Raw genomic sequence first — 21,598 nt, forward strand, 5'->3', positions numbered from 1 at the left:
CAACTTCTTTTACAACTTCTAAATGCATGTAACTCCCTAAGCAGAATGTATGGAGAATAATAAGGCAAGCAATCTGAGGAAAAGCAGAGGTTATAGAATGTTCCGTGATGTCTGCTGTGAGCTTAAAACTTTTTTTTTCCCCTCAGATTGGCTCATGTTTATGGTTATAGCCAGCTCACACTGTTTTAAATACAGCACTTTATGTGTTGGTGTTGGAATGGTTTCTGATGCCATCCTTCACGTCCCTTGGCATAGCAATCTTGCTGCGAAAATCTGCCCCCTCGTGTTCAGTGGGGAAAGGTGCAACTGACAGCGGGTTTATTTTTCGCAGAATTGGTGAAGGACGAGCGTGCTGGAGTTTGGGTAACGCATACACTGCTCTGGGAAATCATGACCAAGCTATGCACTTTGCAGAAAGGCACTTGGAGATTTCAAGAGAGGTACAATTTTTGCACTCTGCTTATGTTGGCTGTTGGCTTTTGCTCTTCCTTGCAGTGATTTTATGGAGATATGCCCATGCACGTGCTTTTGAATAGTGGAACAGATTCTGAATGATTTCTGAGCAAGTAGCTCAGAACTCAGTGTCAGCAGAGAACTCAAGTTAGTAATCTAGCAGAGGTTATTTTGGACTTGGTTCTGTACCTCTTAGTTGTTACACACGTCATTAAAAAGATGATCGTTTTCAGTCAGGGAAGCTTTGTCAGGCTCCTTCTCCCAGAAGTCTAGAGGACAGGGTTTGCTTTATATTTACACAGGTGTGTTCTTCCTTACACTGATAGAGCTGCTTACTTTTATTTGCTTGCAGGTAGGAGATAGAAGCGGGGAACTCACTGCTAGACTTAATCTCTCAGATCTTCAAATGGTTCTCGGGTTAAGCTACAGCACAAACACCTCCATGATGTCAGAAAGCCACATGGTAGATAACAGTTTGAATGGTAGGTTCCAATTTCTGGAATACTTCCTAACAGAGGACATGAAAAAGAATCCATTGTTTTCTGACTACAGATGGTTGAGTGTGCAGGCTTCCCCCGACCCCTGCAGCAGAAGGGTTGTTTTTGCAGTAGTGGACCCCTTTAGCACCTCCTTCTATCATCTGGGAGATTTATGTCTGCTTCCAGATGGTGTCTTCTTTCTTCCTACCATCATAGCAACACTAGTGGTTACAGAACCTACTTTATTTTATGTTCTTCTGTTCAAAGATCTATGGTCCTTCTCTGTGTCCCAAAAAAGCAACTTACATAGCCTAGATCAGTGTGTTTTTGAAGGCTCCTTTTATTAGTGGTTATTTATTCTCTGCTGGTATTTTAAACTGCATTGTTTTAGAACTTGGAATTGCTGTACCTTGGACCTTAGGTGAGTGCAGCCACAGCTTTGAAGGTGACACCACAAACCTTAATGATAAAAAAATGAACTTGATTCTTTTTTGAAGGTACCAGACCAAGAGCAGGACGCCGCCACAGTATGGAGAACATGGAACTGATGAAATTAACACCAGAAAAGGTTGGCACTTTCTTTCTCTCCTGCTGGTGACATTGCAATGAAATGATTAGAAGGGTTTAAACTTAGGCCAGTTATGAATAGTCAGAAGTTTTATGCTTTGAAAGAATGCAGCAGAATGCTGATGTCAGTCATGTCCTCTCTTTAATTAAGAGTTAGGGAAAAGCAGGTCTAATAATTCTAGTAACACTTTTGTCATGTAGGATGCAGTCATCATCTTACACATACAATGGTTGCAATGGTTTGTGCAAAGTTTGCTTTATTCCACTCACAAAGAAGAATGGGGTCCTGTAGTGCCTCCAAGGAATTCCTTTTGTGTCCTCTTTAAAAGTGGTTTTGGGGTGCAGCATCAAAGTGATTCAGAATAAAATTCTTATGCTCAGCTGTTCTGACCACTTTTTCTTTGGTTGCAGTCATCTTACAGGCACTGAAAACACGTTGTGTTTTCCACTTTGGGATTTCAAGCAGCTTGCAAGCCATTAGGGGTTGAGTAAGGATGCCATTTCAGAAATGCTCAAACTGAGTCACAGATCAGTAAAGTAACTTCTCCGCAAGCTCACAGAAATTCGGTGCTGCAAGTTCCCAACTAAAATCTTCATGAGAGATTTCCTTCAGAGTCTGTCTCCCTTCTACATAACTGACTCCCGTCTCACACTGCAATTGTGCTTTTCCCCTCTGTACTAGGATATCTAATTTCTATTTCTTCAAGGGACACAAAGCCTGCCATTGTGTTTATCAAACAGGAAACTTCATCTCAAAGCTTATGTCTGGGCAGTTAGAACAGCTGAAGTCAGCACTGATGATGCTCAGGAGCCTCTCTGTGTGCCAACTTAAAAAGACTGTGTGTTTGCTTAGTGCAGAGTGATTCCCCTGCAGGGAACCTCTAAGCTTTTGGCCAGTGTCAGCTCTAATGTCTTACTCTCCTCAATCTATTTAGCTGTCATGTGTCTTTCAAAATATATAGCCTGTGACAGTCTGTGCCCTAAATACAAAATCCACGTGAAGCATTTAGTGTAATGAAGTATTAACCTTAGCTTTTATAAAGGCTTTTTTTGGTAGATACTCATGTAGCAGATTCTGGAAATTCATTCCATATATGTCTTTGATATATAGAACATGACACACCAGGGTGGTGGTTTGATTGTACAGGATACCATCTTTTTGGGGTTGGAATCTGTGTCCTGATCCCAAGTAAGCCTTTAAAAGGCAGCCAGTGTGGGGGAGATCTGTGACCATGTTCACAATTTCAGATCTTGAATGAGGAAAGAAGAGGGGCTTTATTTAATTAGTGTAGCAGTTTGTCAGTTGTCTGTAAAGCTGTCAATTTTGAGGATAATTCTGTTTATTTTGGAAGATAATTCAGGTTGATAAAGCCAGCCAGTTTCAGTGAGAATGAGATGGATATTCATCTTTGCTATTGTGCTAGACTTCAGAGAAGGCCAGCTGAGTACCTAGGGATGTAGAAGGGTTTGTTTTGCTCTAATACTTTGTAGAACTGTGTGTGATTATTATTCTCTTCTTTTCCCAATTATATTAAATATTGGGTGGAAAATGCCAGCTGTGTCTGCATGTTAGCCTTCACATTAACATTTCCTACACTGCAGGCAGCATGTTTGATGAAATACACTCTTTGACCACATTTTAATCAATTGGGTTTGACACTGTAGTTCCACTGGCAAGACTGATCTGTAACAGCAGTAACCTGCTTCATGTAACAAAAGCTTAATCATCATAGGTCAAAAACTAGAACCAAAATAAGTAAGTAATGTAAAAACTGCTTCAATCTGGAGAGGAAAAGCAGCAGCAAATAAGAGGAAACAGTACAGGTAATTACTGTCAGAAGGCTTAATTTCATGACTCTCTGTTTTCTTAGGTTCAGAACTGGAACAGTGAGATTCTTGCTAAACAGAAACCTCTGGTTGCCAAACCTTCAGCAAAACTGCATTTTGTAAACCGACTGAAAGGCAAAAAGTACAAAATGGGCAGCACTTCCAAAGTCCTGCAGGATGCCAGTAACTCCATTGAGCATCGACTTCCAAACTTGCAGAGGGTAGGTTTCGGGGAGCCGTGGAGACCATAGGCCTTTACTAATGTTTGTCTGATCAAAATTATGAAAAACACATTCCTGCAGCTGTCCACATCAGTTTTACTTGCAGTTTCAGTTTTACACTGTGGCTCTGTAAACCCAGGCAGAATTTGCCCTTCTCTTCAAGCTTTTCCTATACCTGTAACACTTATTTTTCTGGTGGGTTTTCTAAAGTTACAGCTCAGGCTGTACGTATGCTTTATTCCTAGTTTCTTCTAGACCCCCCCTTCTCCAGCCTTAAAAATAAAAAAATCAATTTTTTTGATTCAGACAGTAGGAGATACTTAACACTTTTAAGTTCTTGCACTCTTGACGGAAGTCAGGTAAAAATAAAAGAACCAAGTCACTTGATCTAGCTGAGAGAACTGTTTTTGACTATAGTCCTGAGGAGATAATGGAAACTGTTCATAGTTGCTCTCGTTTTATTCTTTCACGGGCAGCTGGGTTTTTGGTGGATTGGTGGCTGAGGAAGAGTAACTCCACCTGTACTGACCAGAGTACTCTTTCATTCTGTTTCAGAGCAGGAAATGGTTCTCATATTTTACCTTCCAAAATGCTTGCCATATTATTGGCATTTCTGCTTACAACGCTTTGCTGTTTACAGAAATGGATGACTAAGTTTTTTCAAATGGATTTCAGATATGCAAATGCCAAATGTTACTGGAATGAAACTGCGGTGCAGTTGTCCTAGTTTTAGAATCTCTTGAGTTCAAAATAGCCCTAACTCTTCTCTCCTCTTCAGAAAAACAGTCGAGAGACAATGGCAGATGAAGGGTTCTTTGATCTACTGAGCCGATTCCAGAGCAACAGGATGGATGATCAGAGGTGCTTCTTCCAGGAGAGGACCAGATTCTCAGCTGCTTCAGTGGCAACACCCTCAACTCCACCTAAAACGATGAGAAAATGTAATTCTTCAAATCTAAAATCCATACCAAACTTCCGCTCCTGCCAAATGCTATTTCAAAAGTGTATTTGTGTACAGACTTACTATGGAAGGGAATTCTTGTCCAGGCTAACTCGTTTTCTTCCTCCTCCCCAGCCTTTTCTACTTCTGTAGTCTCCCCCCACACAGATGAATTTCTAGACCTGCTGGCTAGCTCGCAGAGCCGCCGGCTGGATGACCAGCGTGCTAGCTTCAGTAATCTACCTGGCCTTCGACTGAACCAACACAACAGCCACTCAGTCCTGGGGCACCTCATGGCCAGCAGCAGCAGAGAACTCGACGATGACTTCTTTGATATATTGGTAAAATGCCAGGTAAGGTTTTTCACAAAAATTCTTCACTTTTTGAGTCTTTAGGGATTTGATTTGTGCATCTGATTGGGTTTCTTCAAGCTTATTTATCATGTGTTTGAAGATACAAAGTGATTTGGTAGATAAGGAAGAACAAAAACATTCAAATTACCAGACACTGGCTAGTTTTGAAAAAAACCCCATGGTCACAGGATCACAGGTCTTGAAGCATCCAGAGAAGGAGATTCCACAACCTCTGTGACCCTCACAGTGAAGAAGTTCCTACTCATGCTGAGGTGGAACCTCCTGTGCTGTAGTTTACATCCATTGCCCCTTGTAATTTTTGGTATCCCTATCATATGAACCATTTAAAGTAACAAATGCTGGAAAAGGGGAAAAAAATAAGTGGGGGTACTAAAAGGCACACATAAAATTGTCTTAGGAAAGAGTTTAGATCTAGATCCTTAGAAGGGCACCTTGAATCCAGGAATATTATCAAATGGAAGACTTCAGTATCAAAGGTTTAGAGGCAACAGTGACCATCATTCCAATTGTGCTAATAACTCATAGCAATGTCCAAGTGAGGTGTCTGGTGGCGAGTTACAGCATGGTATCTAAACCAGTTAGGCCAAAACCAAATCACCTCAGCTAGTGAGTTTTCCAGAGGTAAGGAAGCATCTTTGCTTGGGTGGGAAGCAGCACCTGGAATTCATTCTACAATGACACTGCTCATGAGCCTGATGAAATACCATGTTCTGGTTTAGCAGCTTGTCCGTTTACTTCTTGGAGTCAAGCAAAGAGTCTAGAGATGAACAGATCTTGTCTCTTCCTGGGCAAAGCAAAGCAATTACTGTGTTTATGGAGAAAGGAATGGAAACATTTCATCCCCTCAATCATTATCATTACAGGTGCTACTGCTTTATACAGAAGCACAAAATGGTGGCTATTTGAGATTTTTTTTGTTTCAAAGATGACTCTGAGGTCCATCTACTTCTGAAAGCCAGCCTTTTCCTGAAGGGACCATTTTCCTCTCCAGGTAGCTCTGCAGCCACCTCTTGCTGCTGAGAAATACCTGTAAGCTACAGCAAAGGAGCTGCTCTCCGCAGCTGGACCTAATGCCATAGGCATAGGTTTGCAAAACCTGAGCAGGAAGGAGTAGCTGTGTGGAAGGCACACAGAAACTCTCTTAGAGGTTTTAGGGAACTGCTCTGTACCGTGGTGGTTAAACCCTACAACTCTTTTGAGTTTGGAGGAAAACTTTCTCCCAGTATTGCCTTCCCCAGTCTGACAAACAGGATGGCCATGTACTTCCTGCATAAGGCAGACAAGCACGTTTCTGTTGTGGAGACTGGAAATACCATCTGCTACTGCTAAAATTCTTCTGGACAAAGGACACAACTAATTTCCTGCAATATGCACAAGCGCTAAGTTGTGTGCGCAGCTATTTTCAGATACATGTGGACAGGTGGCTTGGAGGACTCCTATTACCTGCATTTACACTCTTAACTTCGTAATTTCTTCTGGGAAGTTTACCTTGCCACAAAGCCTACCTGTTCAATCCTTGTAAGAGCTTTAAACCTGAAAACAGAAGCTTTTAGTAATTTTTCATGTGTATTGTTCACTTGTTCTACAATATATTCCTGTAGATATGCAGCTTTAGTGTTTGCTCTCTCTGTAGGGTTCCAGACTGGATGACCAAAGATGTGCTCCTCCATCATCTGCAAAGGGCCCAACTGTACCAGATGAAGATTTTTTCAGCCTAATTGTGCGATCACAAGCTAAGAGAATGGATGAACAGAGAGTCCATTTACCCTCAGCTATAAAGGGACCAAGTTCTAGCTGAAGGAAGGCAGCAGCCCGTACTGTACAGCAGCATCTTAGGTATCATTTTTGTTTGCAGGAAACCCAGACATTGCCTTTTTACAGAAGACTGCACTTAGTGCTTTTGTCCCCTTTCTAATAATTTTTGGTATCAACAGTAGCAGCAGCACTGCACTCGTGACTGGTAGCTACAGCTACTGGCAGCTGCTCTTAGCAGTGTCTTGAGACAACAATCTAATCCCTCTAGTCTAGGAATATTAATATGGATTTTTTTTCCTGCCAAGGAATTCTCTTTGTTGATGTGTGGATGCTGTCCCCATCTCCATCTAGCGCAGGGCCTAAATTTGTACGTTCTTTTGAAAGAAAACATGATTATTTTTTGTTATTTGTATTTGGGCCTGTTTGCTTTTATACTTCTTTTTTTTTTAATAAAAGGAAGAGGTCAATAGCTTCAGTACCTCATCTTTGTGTCTCCCACACAGTTTCTGAAATCATTTTTATTAAAAAAATAATCAAACACCGGTATTAATTGTTTAATTTAAAACCCTTTTTTTTTCAGAACATTCTGGGATTTTTTGTACTATTAAGTGAAGTATTTCATGTACTAGTCAGTGTAGTTTTACCATCAGGAAACTTTCTTAATGAAGATGTACTTGGTTTTAAGTAAGAGCTGCCAGTGCTGTTCTGTAGTTTTTGTGGTACATGCCCACCACCAGCAGTAAGAGGTGCAAGCACCAGGGAATCACAGGGGTGATAGGTACTTGGCAGGGACTACCACACTCCTCAGGGAATTCCTGCAGTAAATTAATTTAACTGTTATAAACAGTCAACAGCTGCATGCATGCTGCTGGGCCCTAACTGCTTCTCTTTCACTTGGTAAGGATGTGCTGTGCTGGGGTAGCCCTTGGAAACCCTCAAAGGTACATGTTGTTTTAAGTGTGGGTATCTCGTGTTAGAAGACACTGTTCTTAACAAAGCTGGCAATTTATTCACTTTAGGTATTTATAAATTATGCCAATTTTTAATTGAACTATATTAGCCCCAGAGAAGAATCTAGAACTTCATTTTAGCTTCAGAGTAAAATGTCAGTGTGAGATTAGCTAAATAGGCTCTACAGAACAAAAACGATTTTAGAGATGGTGATGTTTTACAATATTCTCCTGCGGTATTTTAGCACTGAAATTTGATTACTACTGAAACTGTCCTAACTTCTACAAAGTGGCAAAATACTATTCCAAACTAAAGTGCTTATCTTCAGTACTTAGTGCTTCCTATTCCCCATTCAGCTTTGAATCATCATAAAACCACATCTGATGTATCAGCTTCTCAGTCCCCTGGAAACGATTAAACTAGAAGAAAATCATCAAGCTATCCTAGAAATGTGCTGACCAGCAGCCATTCTACTTAAAACTGATTTTAAGGCATTTAAACAAAAAGATAGTCCTGAGACTTCTAGCTGAGGTGAAATTACCCTTACATGAATTACATGAGTATTAGGAACTCTGTTCAGGCTGTTTGACAGTTACCTGATTAGGCTTATGGTAGCTTGATCAGCGTGTCAGTGCTTTCCCACCAGAACGTATCTAGTTTTACACAGAACATGCTAGACAAATTGGATTTCAGACAAGCAGCAACACCCCCACACCCCTTTTCTTGGCCAGCTTTACTTGTGTGATTCCAGAAACAGTATGAATACTCTGTCTCTCTGGTTTTAAAGCTCCCACCTTACAGCTGTACCTATTCACGCTCTGGCCAAAGATGAGAGTTCTGTTAGCTTACTGACGCTCTCTTCTCTACATTTGAGAATTAGAGCAGAGCTAGCAACTATGTGACTACTAAAGATAAGACAAAACTTACAGCAGAGCTTGGGACTTCCTCAGTCTCCTTCCTGTGAGTCACGTGAAATCTTGGTTTTCTTTTCTTCATGTGGTTCTACCACCATGTAATTTTTCCCTTCTAGGTTTTTATTAGGATCACAACTTCCTTCAGTCTCTCGCTCTGCTTTACCTGTCTCCTGTTTCTGCTGCTCAAGTGCTTGCTCTTCAGTAAGGTTTTCAGCTGTGATAGTTTCTAGTCTACAAACTTCAGGCTCAGTGTGCCATCTCTTCTGTAAAAATTAATAACAAGCTGTTAATCACCCAGTCTGTAAGTGATGGCCTCAGGCTTCAGGTGTATCTCAGCTCAAGGGCAGAACTCCCCCAAAGCATGACTGGTATCTATCTTCCTTTCATGGGGAAAACAGTGCATGTAAATTGCACAATCTAGAGTAGAAGTCTGCTTCTAATTTTCAGTAGTCTACAGAAAAGTCAGCACTGCTTTTTTCTCCTACCTTTCTTCCAAAAGTAGTCATGTTGCCCAGGCTAGCCTAAGTACTGATCCCTCAAAACAGAAGTTAAAGTCTTGAGTAAAAAGAGTTACAACTTGGTGCTATTTCCTGCCACAGTTGGCCACTGCACAGTATTTTTCCAGAACAAAACACATCCAAGACCAAACTACACACCAAGACCCAACACTACCGAAGTGTTCCATAGAGGAAAAGGTACTTCCTTAACTCCTCTACTTCCCAGAATTTGGGTTAAGCTTTCTGTTTAAACATGTTCTAGCAAATTATATTGAAATGTATTACAGTTAATCCTAGCTCAGAGAGTACCAGGACTAACATACACCACGTTCTGGTTTGTGAGACTCTTCTACTTGCGTGTTTGGCTCATCACTTGTATGCACAATGCCAGGACTTCTGCCATTTCCTGGTCTCACAGGAGCATCTCCTCTGTCATGGGGTCCTCTGTGAACATATGGAAGCTGCTGCACATAGTAGCCATCTGATCTACTCCTATCACTCTGGCCAAAGTCTATTTTCTCCTGTTGACTGTCAGGTGGAGGAAGACTTCTTTGAGATGATGTCAGGTATCTTAACACAGACACTGATGATCCTGCACCATAGAAGAAAGCCTGGGGAAGGGAAAAAAAAAACCCAAACAAGTAAATACCAAATATTTGCAGCCTACAGTTCTCACACATCTAAAAAGCACTGAAAGGAAAACTCAGGCCATCAGAATAGCTACAGTAGAATCTGAGCTTTCTGTAGTCTGACCACACCTCAGAAACTTCCATACTTAATGTAGTATCAAAGATGAACTACATTAAGATGCTGAAGGCTCTAACTCAAGGCTTTTGCATGCAAAATGCCAATTATATCCATCACTGTATAATGACACAATGCAGTCAACAACTAAGCTGCAGTAAGCTGTCAGAGTCTAGGATTTTAGGCAGTTCAATGCTGTTTTATCCCACTTGAAGACTGGAGAAGACTGGAGAAGTGTAGTCTAAATACAAAGGTACCTGTTTTATTCCTAAACCAACTACTACAAAGATTTGTGTCAAGAAAACTTCCCTTGCAGAAATAATTTCACCTGTGCTACTACACCAGTAGTACAAGTAAGAAAGAAATAATAACAGACCATTACACTTAAATATAAATTAACATGTAAAAAATGAAATGGGAGTTTTAAAATATAAGATAAATGTATACAAACCACAACAGCCAGAGCCATCATAATCAGCACTGGAACCTGCAGCAGAAAAGGTATCTCCTTCATGAGTGCTTTGATGAATTCACCAATACCTTGTCCTACATGCTCCAAAGGCTCAGTTACAAAGTTGGTGAAAGTGATTGCCAGTGCCTAGAAGAGCACAAACAGAACAGATTGGTGTCACTGCCTGCACACACACAGAGGAGCAGTCTCTTCAGGCCTGGCAGATACCTTTGTCGGCGGAACCAACAAAGCAGGATTCACTAGTAGAGTTTCATAGTACTTCTGACAGGGATCGTCCTGAAATGTCCATTTACTTCTGAGCCACTCTGTAGTCAAATTAGAGACACATTTTTACTACTGTAAAAGACACACATATCTTATGACAGAAGGCAGAAATTCAATTACAGATGGAAGACAACTCTTCCAGATATAGTTCACAGCTCAGATTTGGTCTTTAAAACTCTGAACTAGCTTGGCAGTGTAGTATATCCAGTCATGGAGATGCAGCAAGGATGGGGAGGCTGGAAAGAAAGAGAAGAAACTGAGGTTTTCTCTCCATGTTTAGTCAAGGAAGTTCTTTTATGAAGAAGCCTCAGACAAAAATTAATCTGGTCTGTGGGAATTACTACCTAGCACATTTTGTCCACAGCTGCTGAAACAATTCTGAGTGTTACTACTCATCTGCCAGGCTGCAAGTGCATTAAAAATGCGTATTCTGCTTGCTAGGTTTCAAGGAACTATTGTAGTTAAAAAAATAGATAGTGTTACTCCTTAAGGGAACTTTTAAACTATGAACAAGAAATTTATGACATTATTGTTTTGAGCAGTTTGATTTTAGTGCATCCCGAATATAAACCATTGAAATGTGACATAAACAGAGCAATCTCATGTAAGAGTGTTCGGGAGAGTTGTGCAAAATGCAGTGGGCCCGATCCAGGTCCCACCACAGTGAGCTGAAATATAAACTGACAGAGCAGTCTGCCAGGAGTTGGCCATGGCCACAGCTGGACCAGAATGGCCTTGATCAGCTGAGCCAGTGGCTATTTACTGAGAAGTTCATACGTTGTTTAATTCACATTCCCATAGCCTACCCCCCTCCAGCCCATTGTTTTATCTTATTCTAACAGATGTTTTTTTCCCCAATTGCTTTTCCCATCCACTCCAAAGATACAGCATTTCATTATCCCTACTCCTCTTCTTTCTCACAGGATTCAAGGTACATCATCACTCACTTATCAACCTCTGAGTCTCCCACACAGATGTGAAGGGCATCTAAACACTCTGTTCCCTACTCCCTTTGGGTTCCCACAATCACAGCCAATCATACATAAAGGGAAGCCTATAACAAGCACCTATTAGGAGCAACCATTGTTCATCTCCCTGCTAGAGCACTGGATAACAAATAACTAATAAAAATGATAGAATCAGCTTTCTCTGTAAAAGTAACACCAGAGTGAAACAGTTACAGATAATAAATTCTGAAGCCCATTGTACTTGCAGGCCTGGCAGATGGAAGAATTAAAAACTTCCCAAAATGCTTTCTTGAACTCTGCCCTCCTCGCTTCTATAAATGACACTGAATGGTCTTGGGGCAGTAGAGCTGGGAAAGCATTCATGGGTTAAGTTATAAGGAAAAGAACACCATGACATGCTCCAAGCAGTTTTGTGATCAGCTCACCCTCCCAAGGCCTAGAAAAAGTCTTGTGGAACATCAAAAAAAGAGTTAAAACCACCGCATCATTTGTTGCTGAAGAAAATTCAGTGCAGTACTCATGAAGAAATGAGAGTATTCTTGGGTACTGAGTACGCTGTCACCATACATACCATAACAAAGCAATGAAACAAGCATTTACCTATAAGACTGTCCCTCCAGTCCAGCTTCTCAGCACAGACGTTATCAAACTGCCCCATTTTTGCAATGTCTGCTTGATGCTGTGCAAAGGCTCGCTGCAGGAGAAGAGGAAGCATTTGTGAAACAGAAACCAAGGTGGTGTTGGCAGAATACCTCTGTCTCTGCAGCTCTGCATCCCAGTTTATGACGTTTGCTCTTGGTTTGGGACAATTACCTGGGTAGATCTGTATTTGGTACCTGAACAATTTAACAGAGTTAAGTTCTAAGTACTTCCTGGGAATGGATTAAAAGCCACCAATGTGGCCATCTCTGAGCTGTTCTCCAAATGGAGCTTGAATTACCCAAAGAGCCAACTCCTGTATTCATTATGATTTTGCCTTACAGTTTGCATCTGATAATCAAATAGAAAAAATTAAAGTCAGTCTGCTAAAAAAGCTACCATTCTTCATTGACACAGCCCAAGCCCTCTCCACAATGTGTTTCCCTCAGACTTTTCTATCACACTGCTTTAGCATTCCAGTCTTCCTTGCAGTTCTACTGCTTTATGAATGGTGTGCACCTCTGCAGCAGGGTGTGAGCTGGCAGGGTTTCTTTGGTTCTTTAACCCTAGTATGCCTGTCAACATGTAAAACAAAACATTTGTCCCTTTGTTTAGTTTGTGGTCAGTTACTGCTTTACATAAGCTATCTAAAGGAACTAAAACTTAACTCCCTCCCAGAGCGTTAGTTTTGTGGTTGGTCTCAATCTCAAAACTGTTTTCCAACATAAACAATTCTATGACTTTGCAACTGTAAAAGTTTAAGCTTTAAGCCATTAAAATTTCAGAACAACTTACCTTGTACAAGTAAAGCCAATTCCACGCAAAACTGATGAGAAAACTTATTAATAAAAGACGTTTCAGCTGAACAAACCAATGAATACGTGTCCAAAGCTCTGTAGCTATTACAACTACACCACACACTAAGCACAAGAGTAGCTGAAAAAGAGAGCAGGAAAAAAAAAATTACACTTCAGATCTGGGATTTTCTCAAGCTCAGTGCCAGTACACATGAAGGAACTTCCAACTTTTGCTTTCACTAGCATTATTTACACTAATTATTAGAGATCCTCAGCTCAGCACATTGCCATCCCATTTTAAAGAAGGTGACATGCTCTTCTCTCCAACACTACACAAGTTTTTCCACAAGAATTCAGAAAACCCGTGACCTGCAAGACCTCTAACATACACTCATCTCAATGTAAATAGATTTCAGTTCCTGAAGTAGCCAACAGCTTCAGCGTCTATTTGAACAAGAGAAAACCTGGAAAATCTGTAATGCACAAACTGTCAGTAAAGCACTAGAGTCTAATGAGTCACACAACACAGACAGAAAAGCCAGGAGGTGAAAAAAGCAAGGACACCAGAAATAAACCACAAAGCCACAGAAAGAAAAAGATGACCACAGGAATAAAAACCTTGAATTGTTACTTTAAGTGAATACATCTCCTCTACTTTAAATAACTATTAAACAAAGAGTGGCTCACTGTAGGTATGATGGAAAGAACTGCTTTATGTGTGGTGATAAGATGGTAACAGTCATTGACTTGCACAAAAACTAGAGAAAACAGCAATTTAAAAAAACAGCAAAAAAAAAGTCATTCTCTTACCAGAAACATATTATATAGATCAATTCCAAAAGTGTCTTCAAATCTCCAGTGCCAAGCTTCATAATTATGAGGCTTAAAATTAATCAAAATATCACTAAGTGCATCATCCACAGCACCTGACTGCCAGGTTTCCTCACTGAGAAACTTGAGGATCTCCATGTATGTCTGTTTTGTAAGGATGATCTCTGCATCATAATGGACATGGTCCACATTTTCTTTGGGCTAAATTAAAAACAAAACAATGGTTTAAAGCTGCTTATTTGGAACAAGAATGGTTTGAAATTAGAGAAGAGTAGATTAGATTGGAGAACAAGTTCTTAACCACAAGGATGGTGGAAGACTGGAACAGGTTGCCCAGGGAGCCCCATCATTGGAGAGATTCAAGGCCAGGCTTGACAGGGCTCTGAACAACCTGATCTAATGAAGGATGACCGTGCTCACTGCAGGGGGCTTGGACTAGATGACTATTGGAGGTCACTTCTGACCCAAACCATTCTATGATACTATGATTAGAAAGCCGTATCTCCAGACAAAAACCTGCTTGTATACTCTCATGAAATACCAGCACCTTTTTGAAGCAGACTGCAGGACAAAGCCATGAGACAGGGAGCATGCTATGATTCTATAATACATTGTTTAGAAAATGAACAAAATAAAACATGAATTCACTGATGGGTACTTGTTGTTGTATTGGTGTCCGATCACCCTGTGCACAGCTTCCAGGACAAGATGTAAGCAGGCGAAGATGTTTATTATGTTATACAGCAAGATTATATAGTTTGTCAGAAGGCACATGTGTCACATCTTAATTGGTTATTTTCCACTGGCATGTGTGTAATTCAGGCATACAATAGGCTAAAATAACAAAACAGTATTTTAACACATCCAAACAAATTCTGCCCAGTTTCTTCTCCTTCAGTTACAAGATGTTTACATTCTTTTCTGAGTCAAAGACTAAACACAGCCTTCCAAAGCTATCCAAAAACAACCCTTCTCCTACAGGTACTCTTTCAGTTCTACAATAAAACATAAAAAATGAAGGTATTAAAATGTTAGAACAACTTCTCATCAGCAAGTGACAATTGTGAGTGTTCTCTGTGTGCCCTGACCATGGCTGAGCAACATAGATAGAAGTTACTAAATACTGAAATAAGAAACATTACATTTCTAAGTATAGTGGGGCTTGTTTTTATTTTGCTTACTGCTAAAAATGTATTCCTCTGCCTTTGAATAGGTAAAACAAACCTCCAAAGACAATAAAATAAAGAAAATAGCAAGGTGAATCTTATATGCAGACTGTAATAAGCTACTATTCCTAGATGGTTAATGTGATACAGCCTTAAACAAAGGCCTAAAAGGTCACCTGGAGCACTGTGTCCAGCTCTGGAGCCCTCCGTATAGGAAGGACATGGACCTGATGCAGCTAGTCCAGAGGAGTGCCATAAAAAATGATCAGGGGGCTGAAGCACCTATGGAATGGAATAGAATTAACCAGGTTGGAAAACACCTTTGAGATTATTGAGTCCAACCTATCATCCAACATTATCTAATCAACTAAACCATGGCACCAAGCACCCCATCCAGTCTCTTCCTCAACACCTCCAGTGATGGCGACTCCACCACCTCCCTGGACAGCCCATTCCAATGGCCAATCATTCTTTCTATGAAGAACTTCTTCCCAACATCCAGCCTAAATCTCCCCTGGTGCAGCTCAAGACTGTGTCCTCTTGTTCTGGTGCTGGCTGCCCAGGAGAAGAGACCAACCCCCACCTGGCTACAACCTCCCTTCAGGTAGTTGTAGACAGCAGTAAGGTCTCCCCATGAGCCTCCTCTTCTCCAGGCTAAGCAACCCCAGCTCCCTCAGCCTCTCCTCATGGAGCTTGTGCTCCAAACCCCTCACCAGCTTTGTTGCCCATCTCTGGACATGTTCCACAACTCAACATCTTTCCTAAACTGAGGGGCCCAGAACTGGACACAGTACTCAATGTGTGGCCTAACCAGTACTATGTACAGGGGCAGAATGACCTCCCTGCTCCTGCTGGCCACGCTGTTCCTGATACAGGCCAGAATGCCACTGGCCTTCTTAGCTGCTTGGGCACACTACTGGCTCATGTTCAGCCTACTATCAGCCAGTGCCCCTAGGTCCCTTTCTGCCTGGCCACTCTCCAGCCACTCTGACCCCAGCCTGTAGCACTGCATGGGATTGTTGTGGCCAATGTGTAGAACCCGGCACTTAGGTGTTAAATCTCATGCCTTTGGAGTCTGCCCATCTGTCCAGCCTGGCAAGGTCCCTCTGCAGAGCTTTCCTACCCTCCAGCAAATCAACTCCTGCCCCCAGCTTGGTGTCATCTGCAAACCTACCCTCATCCAGATCATCAATGAAGATATTAAAGAGGACAGGACCCAGCACTGATCCCTGGGGGACACGACTAGTGACTGGCTGCCAGCTGGATGTGGCACCATTCACCACCACTCTCTGGGCACAGCCCTCCAGCCAGTTCCTAACCCAGCGCAGAGTGCTGCTGTCCAAGCCACAAGCTGACAGCTTGACCAGGAGTTTGCTGTGGGGGACAGTGTCAAAGGCCTTGCTGAAGTCTAGATAGACTACATCCACAGCCTTCCCCACATCCACCAGGCATAGAAGATCAGGTTGGTCAGTCAGGACCTGCCCTTCCTAAATCCATACTGACTGGGCCTGATCCCTTGGCCATCCTGTAAGTGCTGTGTGATTGCACTCAAGAGGACCTGTTCTATAATCTTGCCTGGCACTGAGGTCAGGCTGACAGGTCTGTAATTCCCTGGCTCATCCAAGCGGCCCTTCTTGTGGATGGGCATCACGTTGGCCAGCTTCCAGTCTTCTGGGACCTCTCCAGTGAGAGGAGAGCAGCTTGGCCAGCTCATCTGCCAGCTCGCTCAGTACCCTAGGATGGATCTCATCTGGTGTCATGGACTTGTGGGGACCCAAGTGGCTAAGGAGTTCTCTAACTAATTTCTCCTGGATCACAGGGGAACTATACTGCTCCCTGACTCCAGCTGCCAGCTCAGGAGGCCAGCTGTCCGGAAGACAACCTATCCTGCTATTAACATTTGAGGCAAAGAAGGTGTTAAGTACCTCTGCCTTTTCCTCATCTTTTGTTACTATGCTCCCTTCTGTGTGGAGGTTGTCCTTGCCCCTCCTCTTGCTATTAATATATTTGTAGAAGGATGCTATGAAATCAAGCTGAGGTAGCTAGAGTTGTTCAGCCTGGAGTAAGCCTAATCACCACCTTATTGTCCCCTGCAGGGGGCCTACAAGAAGGCAAGAGAGGGACTGTTTACAAAGGCCTGTGGTGACAGGACAAGGGGCAATGGTTTGAAATAAGAGTAGAGGTAGACTGGATGTCAGGACAAAGTTCCTTACAATGAAAGTGGCTGAACACTGGAACATGTTGCCCAGGGAGGCAGTTGAGGTCCCATCTCTGGAGATATTCAAGGTGAGGCTCAACAGGGCTCTAGTTGAGGATGTCCCTGCTTACTGCAGAGGAGTTGGACTAGATAACCTTTACAGATCCCTTCCAACCAAGGTGATTCTATGAACCGAGCAGGGTATTCCTATAGCTGTGTCTGACAATAGGTACTTAGATACACCCTCTGAATTCCTGTGGCCTCCCTTTGGAGGCTTTACAGATCAAACAGCAAGTGGCCCTCCAAACAAATGCTGCTAACTGGCATAACACTGCAACGTACACACTTCTGGCATTTTGTTCTTTGCAATTCACTGCCCTTTATTTTCAAGTATGCCACAATAACTAATCAATACATGGTCACTGTGGAAACACACTTAAAGCAGTAACATGAATTCTAATTAATTCTCAGTGACTGTTCAAATACTTACCAGGCCAAGTTTTCCAGCTTCATTTAAAATCTTATTCAAGTATCGCTTAAAAATATAAAAGCTGCGGCTTTGGTGTGATTTGGCATTCCTCTTCTCACAGTCTGCAACCTGTGGTGCAAACACACTTTGGTCGTTTCTTGTTCAAAGAAGAAGAAACCCCAGCAGCAGATGAAGCTCAGGGTGAAGTGAGGCACATGTGTCCAAGTTAAGCAACAAGCCTTTGTTTAGCACAAGCCTAAGTAGCTACTGAAGATGCTGCTTTCTAGTGGACTGGCCCCTGCTGGAGGACTTCAGATCTGCTAATAATGCAGTCTGAATACTAACCTCAGTCTGACTAAGGGGGAAAAAGAAAGATCAGGATCTCCTTAAATTATGTTTACATTAAAAAAACCACAAAACCACCACCCCCCCATACAAAATGTTAAGAATTGAACCCACCAAAATTACATATCCTATTGGGTGTCCAGATGGCTGAGGGAAGCATAAACCCTGGAAGCCACACAAGCATTACTGCATCCTCCTGATCTCGCAGGAAGCAGCAGTGTAGGGGGTCTCAGGGTAGCTTCTGAGCACTGCAGCCCTGCACATTATGGTCAGCCAAAACTATGTTCTCTATGTTCACAACCCACCCCTTAGAACCCAACATCATGGAACAGTTTGGAATCAAAAGGTCTTAGCTGTTGGCAGCATGGGGTAATTTAAACTGCTGGCTCCCGACAGAAGCACATGGCTCCTATCAACTTCTGTTAATACTGTGAAATGTTTTAGGAAAGAGACCTTAGTAGGCAGTGCAGCAATCTGGAAGGGAGTTCCCATTACTTCCTGTGATCCCTCTGAACAAAGATTCTCCCTACATAATGCATGGCATCTCACACATCAAACCAGCAGTTCTCCTGTTCTGTACTATCCAGAAAAGCATCAGCAGAAAGCACAGACTATAGAAGGGTAGAGAATATTTTGAAGTTCCATAACAAACCTTCTGTTGCAAAGAATCTAATTCCCTGGAACAACTTGATAGGATTTCAGTACTGACCACATCCATATTCTCATCCTGAGAGTCATGATAGTTTGCCTAAAAGAAAAACATCTTTTCAGAGTCACAGAATTTGATCACTATGTGATATTACACTTCCGTAATCAGATCACTTGAAAAGAAGCAGAGGAGCTAAAACCTGAATGTTGCTCTCTGCTGCTGATACATTCCCAGTGATACTGTCTGCCTCTGCTGTTATTTTAGGCTCCAAATGAACAACTGCTTTGAGTTTATCTAAATGCAAGCTGCCTTCAGAAGGTGAAGTCTTGTCCTATCCTCCCCCACCTGCCCTTTCCCCTCCTGAGCGCTGGCAAGCCATGCAGTACGTGAGATTAGATAATCGAACTGGCTAAAAACTGACTTAGCAAGCAAAGGAGCTGTTTTCAGCCACATAAATTCCCAGTCCAGCTGCCACGCAGCCAGCCAGACTGTCAGTAAACACAAAGGCCTGCTCTGGGTTGCATGCCTTTCCTTTCATGCTCCCTTCTCCCTCTTCAGCAGCCAAAATCTTCTGTCAGTTGCTCAGACTTGGTTGCAGCAGTGCTTCTACAGAACCAGGTGAGTGCACTGAAGAAAGTCTTCAAAGGATGTGAACTCAGGCTAACACAAAGTTTGGTTTTGAGGACTCTGGTAGCCCATGCAGCCTGTCTACCCAAAAATCTCTCAATGCAGAGCAGAGAAAAAATCTTGGGAAAATGGATTAACCCAAAGCAGTCACTTTTCTTCTTTAAGATGTGATTCTATTTTAGTGGGAGACAACAGAAAAACTCCCAGTATTTTTTTTACAAAAGCTGAAGCAGTTAGGCCCCAAGCTTAAATGTTACAAAGTGTCTTGCTGAATTTTAGGGATGCTACTAACTATCTGGTGGAGTTGGAAGAGATGGAGGCTATGGAGGAACTTTATGGAGAGAAATAATGCGGTTTTAATTTAAGCTTCATAAAATTGTTCTGAAGAGTTAGAACAGTTATTATTCAAGACTGCAAAACCAAACTTGAAAGCTGAAGAATGACAAAAATCAAAGGTGCCTCTTCAACCAGTCACAATGTACAGAGCTACATGTGTATCAGATAAGCAAAGTACATCCCATGATAGATGCAGAGTCCACCTTTCATACAAGGCAACCAAGATAATTCCCCCTGTTTAAACTAGCTTTCCTTATTTCATCTTCTTCTTAATGAATTATTAACAGTACAGCACTCCATCCCTACTCTGATCTTCCTTACAGCATTACAAAACACCACTGGCTTTCTCAATACCTTCACACAGTAAGTGGAGATTATTCCCCTATTAGTAGGAACCTTGTCAGTAAAAAGCCCCAAGCTAATTATCTACAATAATATAGAGGGCTATTATTTTTTTCTTTGCAATTTCATTAATGGACACACAACACTGTTCTATTTGTAGACTGAGATGTAACCTTCGGAGGCCTTAAAGAGGCTGTAATTGTACCATTCTCAAAGGTCACGATTCATGGCCAACCTTTCAACGGCACGTGGCTGAAGGACTGTTTAGGAGAGACACCTATTAATGCACTTTTTCTTTTCCTACCTTGTAAGGCCTCCTCATTGTTCCTGATGCTGCATCGTAATTGAGCATATCAGTGGGGTCAATCCATTCATCATCTGGAGCTCTACCACTCCCTAGTAGCACAACTGCACATAGTACCAAAGGAAACAGCATCCTGTATCACTGAACACAACGAGAGATTCAGGTATTTGGTTCAGAATCTCACACTGTGCAAAAAAATAAAAAATAAAAAATTAAACCATCTTACAACATGAAAAATGTCTCCTCCGGTGTTGTTTCTAAACTCGGCTCTCCGTTAAGCAACTTAAACTTCACTTTCTCCCTCCCCTCTTGAAGAGAACACTGGCAAGAATATGCAACAATTGCTCTGTATCGTACAAGCGGACCAACGCAACTTGCTGTACTTATCAGCAGGCGTAGTGCAGAGTTCAGCGGCGCCATAAATACGATAAAAGAGCGCGGAATTCCTACAGGCTTTGACACAAGGATCCGGCACCACAGAAACCCCCCTGGCACGCCTTGTCGAGACCGTGAGGCTGTTCCCACCCTGCCTGGTCGGTAGCCACGCACAGGCCGCCGCCGCCGCCGCGCACAGGTCCGCTCCAAGGCAGAGCCCTGCCTCGCGGGAGCCAGAGGCCCTACGTCGCAAGCGTTGAAGCAGCAACAAACGGGAAAACGCCAGAGGCTCCTCCCCATTTCGCCTTCACCTCGTTTATCTCGGGTACTAACGCCACGCTCCCAAGATACAGGCAGCCTTCTAGCCCTCCCCTCACTCCCCTCGGTCCTCCTCGCCCCTCGCAGGGTACAGGCCAGGCCCCGGACAAGGCGTGGGGCGGCACCCCCACCCCCGCCGCCGCCCCCAGCGAGGCCACGCAACCGAGGGCCCGTCCGCGGTCCACGCTCCAGCTCCCAGACCCCGGTACCTGCAGGGCCGCAGCCAGCCGCGCCGTATTTACTCGGCCCAGAGCCGTCCCGCATCGCCGGGCCTCTCGCAGCCGAGGAGAGGTCTCTTACGCCAGCGTCCACTTGCCCGTCCTTCGCTCCACAGGCCCGGCACGGCCCCGCGGCTCCCACCCTACAGAGGCGGCGGAGATGCGGCCGCCTCAGCCGCGCGCCCGCCCTCGAGAGGGGGAGGCGCTGGCGGGCAAGGCCCCGCCTCGCGCAGGCAGGCCTGTGGCGACCGCGGGCGGGGGAGGCGGCAGAAGCAGCAACGTCTGCCCCAGCAGCACGTTGAGGAACACAGCCCCAGAGCGTAGCGGGAGCACACGGCTGGGGGGCAGCCGCAACAACGCGATTACGTGTAAGCCCCTCCAGAGGGGGGAAGCAGGAGTCCCGTCAAAGCACGCAGGCCTGCAAGAGAGAAAGCAGCCCCGATTCCCACTGTCTCCTCCTCCTTCCCGTTCTGTACATGGCTTTATTTGTCTACAGCTCCAGGCAGACATGTAGGAAAAAAAACACTTCCCTTTAGTAAGTACAAGAGAGAGTTAGGCA

At 43.2% G+C, this 21,598-nt stretch overlaps 2 protein-coding genes across 4 annotated transcripts in view; one reads left to right on the forward strand and one right to left on the reverse strand.

Moving 5' to 3' along the window:
• Positions 1–7,023, forward strand: part of GPSM2 (G protein signaling modulator 2) — a 29,749-nt gene extending 22,726 nt beyond the window's left edge. For 2 of the 3 annotated variants that reach the window (XM_054165581.1, XM_054165583.1), the window contains 7 exons: positions 332–440; positions 806–935; positions 1,430–1,500; positions 3,371–3,547; positions 4,326–4,488; positions 4,623–4,840; positions 6,495–7,023. In XM_054165581.1, the coding sequence (XP_054021556.1) occupies positions 332–440; positions 806–935; positions 1,430–1,500; positions 3,371–3,547; positions 4,326–4,488; positions 4,623–4,840; positions 6,495–6,659 (1,033 nt within the window). In that variant the 3' untranslated portion in view covers positions 6,660–7,023. The remainder of the gene's footprint in view (positions 1–331; positions 441–805; positions 936–1,429; positions 1,501–3,370; positions 3,548–4,325; positions 4,489–4,622; positions 4,841–6,494) is intronic. The other variant, XM_054165582.1, reaches the window with a different exon arrangement.
• On the reverse strand, positions 4,358–21,153 carry CLCC1 (chloride channel CLIC like 1). The gene is made up of 12 exons (XM_054165586.1): positions 21,031–21,153; positions 20,129–20,269; positions 18,523–18,618; positions 17,547–17,654; positions 13,673–13,894; positions 12,861–13,001; positions 12,027–12,120; positions 10,402–10,499; positions 10,174–10,320; positions 9,302–9,589; positions 8,495–8,744; positions 4,358–4,470 (listed from the first exon to the last, which is right to left on the reverse strand). The coding sequence occupies exons 2-11, from the start codon at positions 20,258–20,260 to the stop codon at positions 8,514–8,516; spliced, it is 1,557 nt and encodes a 518-aa protein (XP_054021561.1). The 5' UTR covers positions 20,261–20,269; positions 21,031–21,153; the 3' UTR covers positions 4,358–4,470; positions 8,495–8,513.
• Between the last annotated feature and the right edge of the window lie 445 nt (positions 21,154–21,598).

Source organism: Dryobates pubescens, chromosome 11, assembly GCF_014839835.1.
Source record: "Dryobates pubescens isolate bDryPub1 chromosome 11, bDryPub1.pri, whole genome shotgun sequence".
NCBI classification, from domain to species: Eukaryota; Metazoa; Chordata; class Aves; order Piciformes; family Picidae; genus Dryobates; species Dryobates pubescens.

Coding starts and splice junctions, on each gene's coding strand:
- CLCC1 (XM_054165586.1), bottom strand. CDS start 20,260: ATGCTGTTTCCTTTGGTACTATGTGCAGTTGTGCTACTAGGGAGTGGT. Junction 9,590..10,173: donor TGATGGCTCTGGCTGTTGTG/GTTTGTATACAT, acceptor TCCCTTCCCCAG/GCTTTCTTCTATGGTGCAGG. Junction 8,745..9,301: donor CTCACAAACCAGAACGTGGT/GTATGTTAGTCC, acceptor TAATTTTTACAG/AAGAGATGGCACACTGAGCC.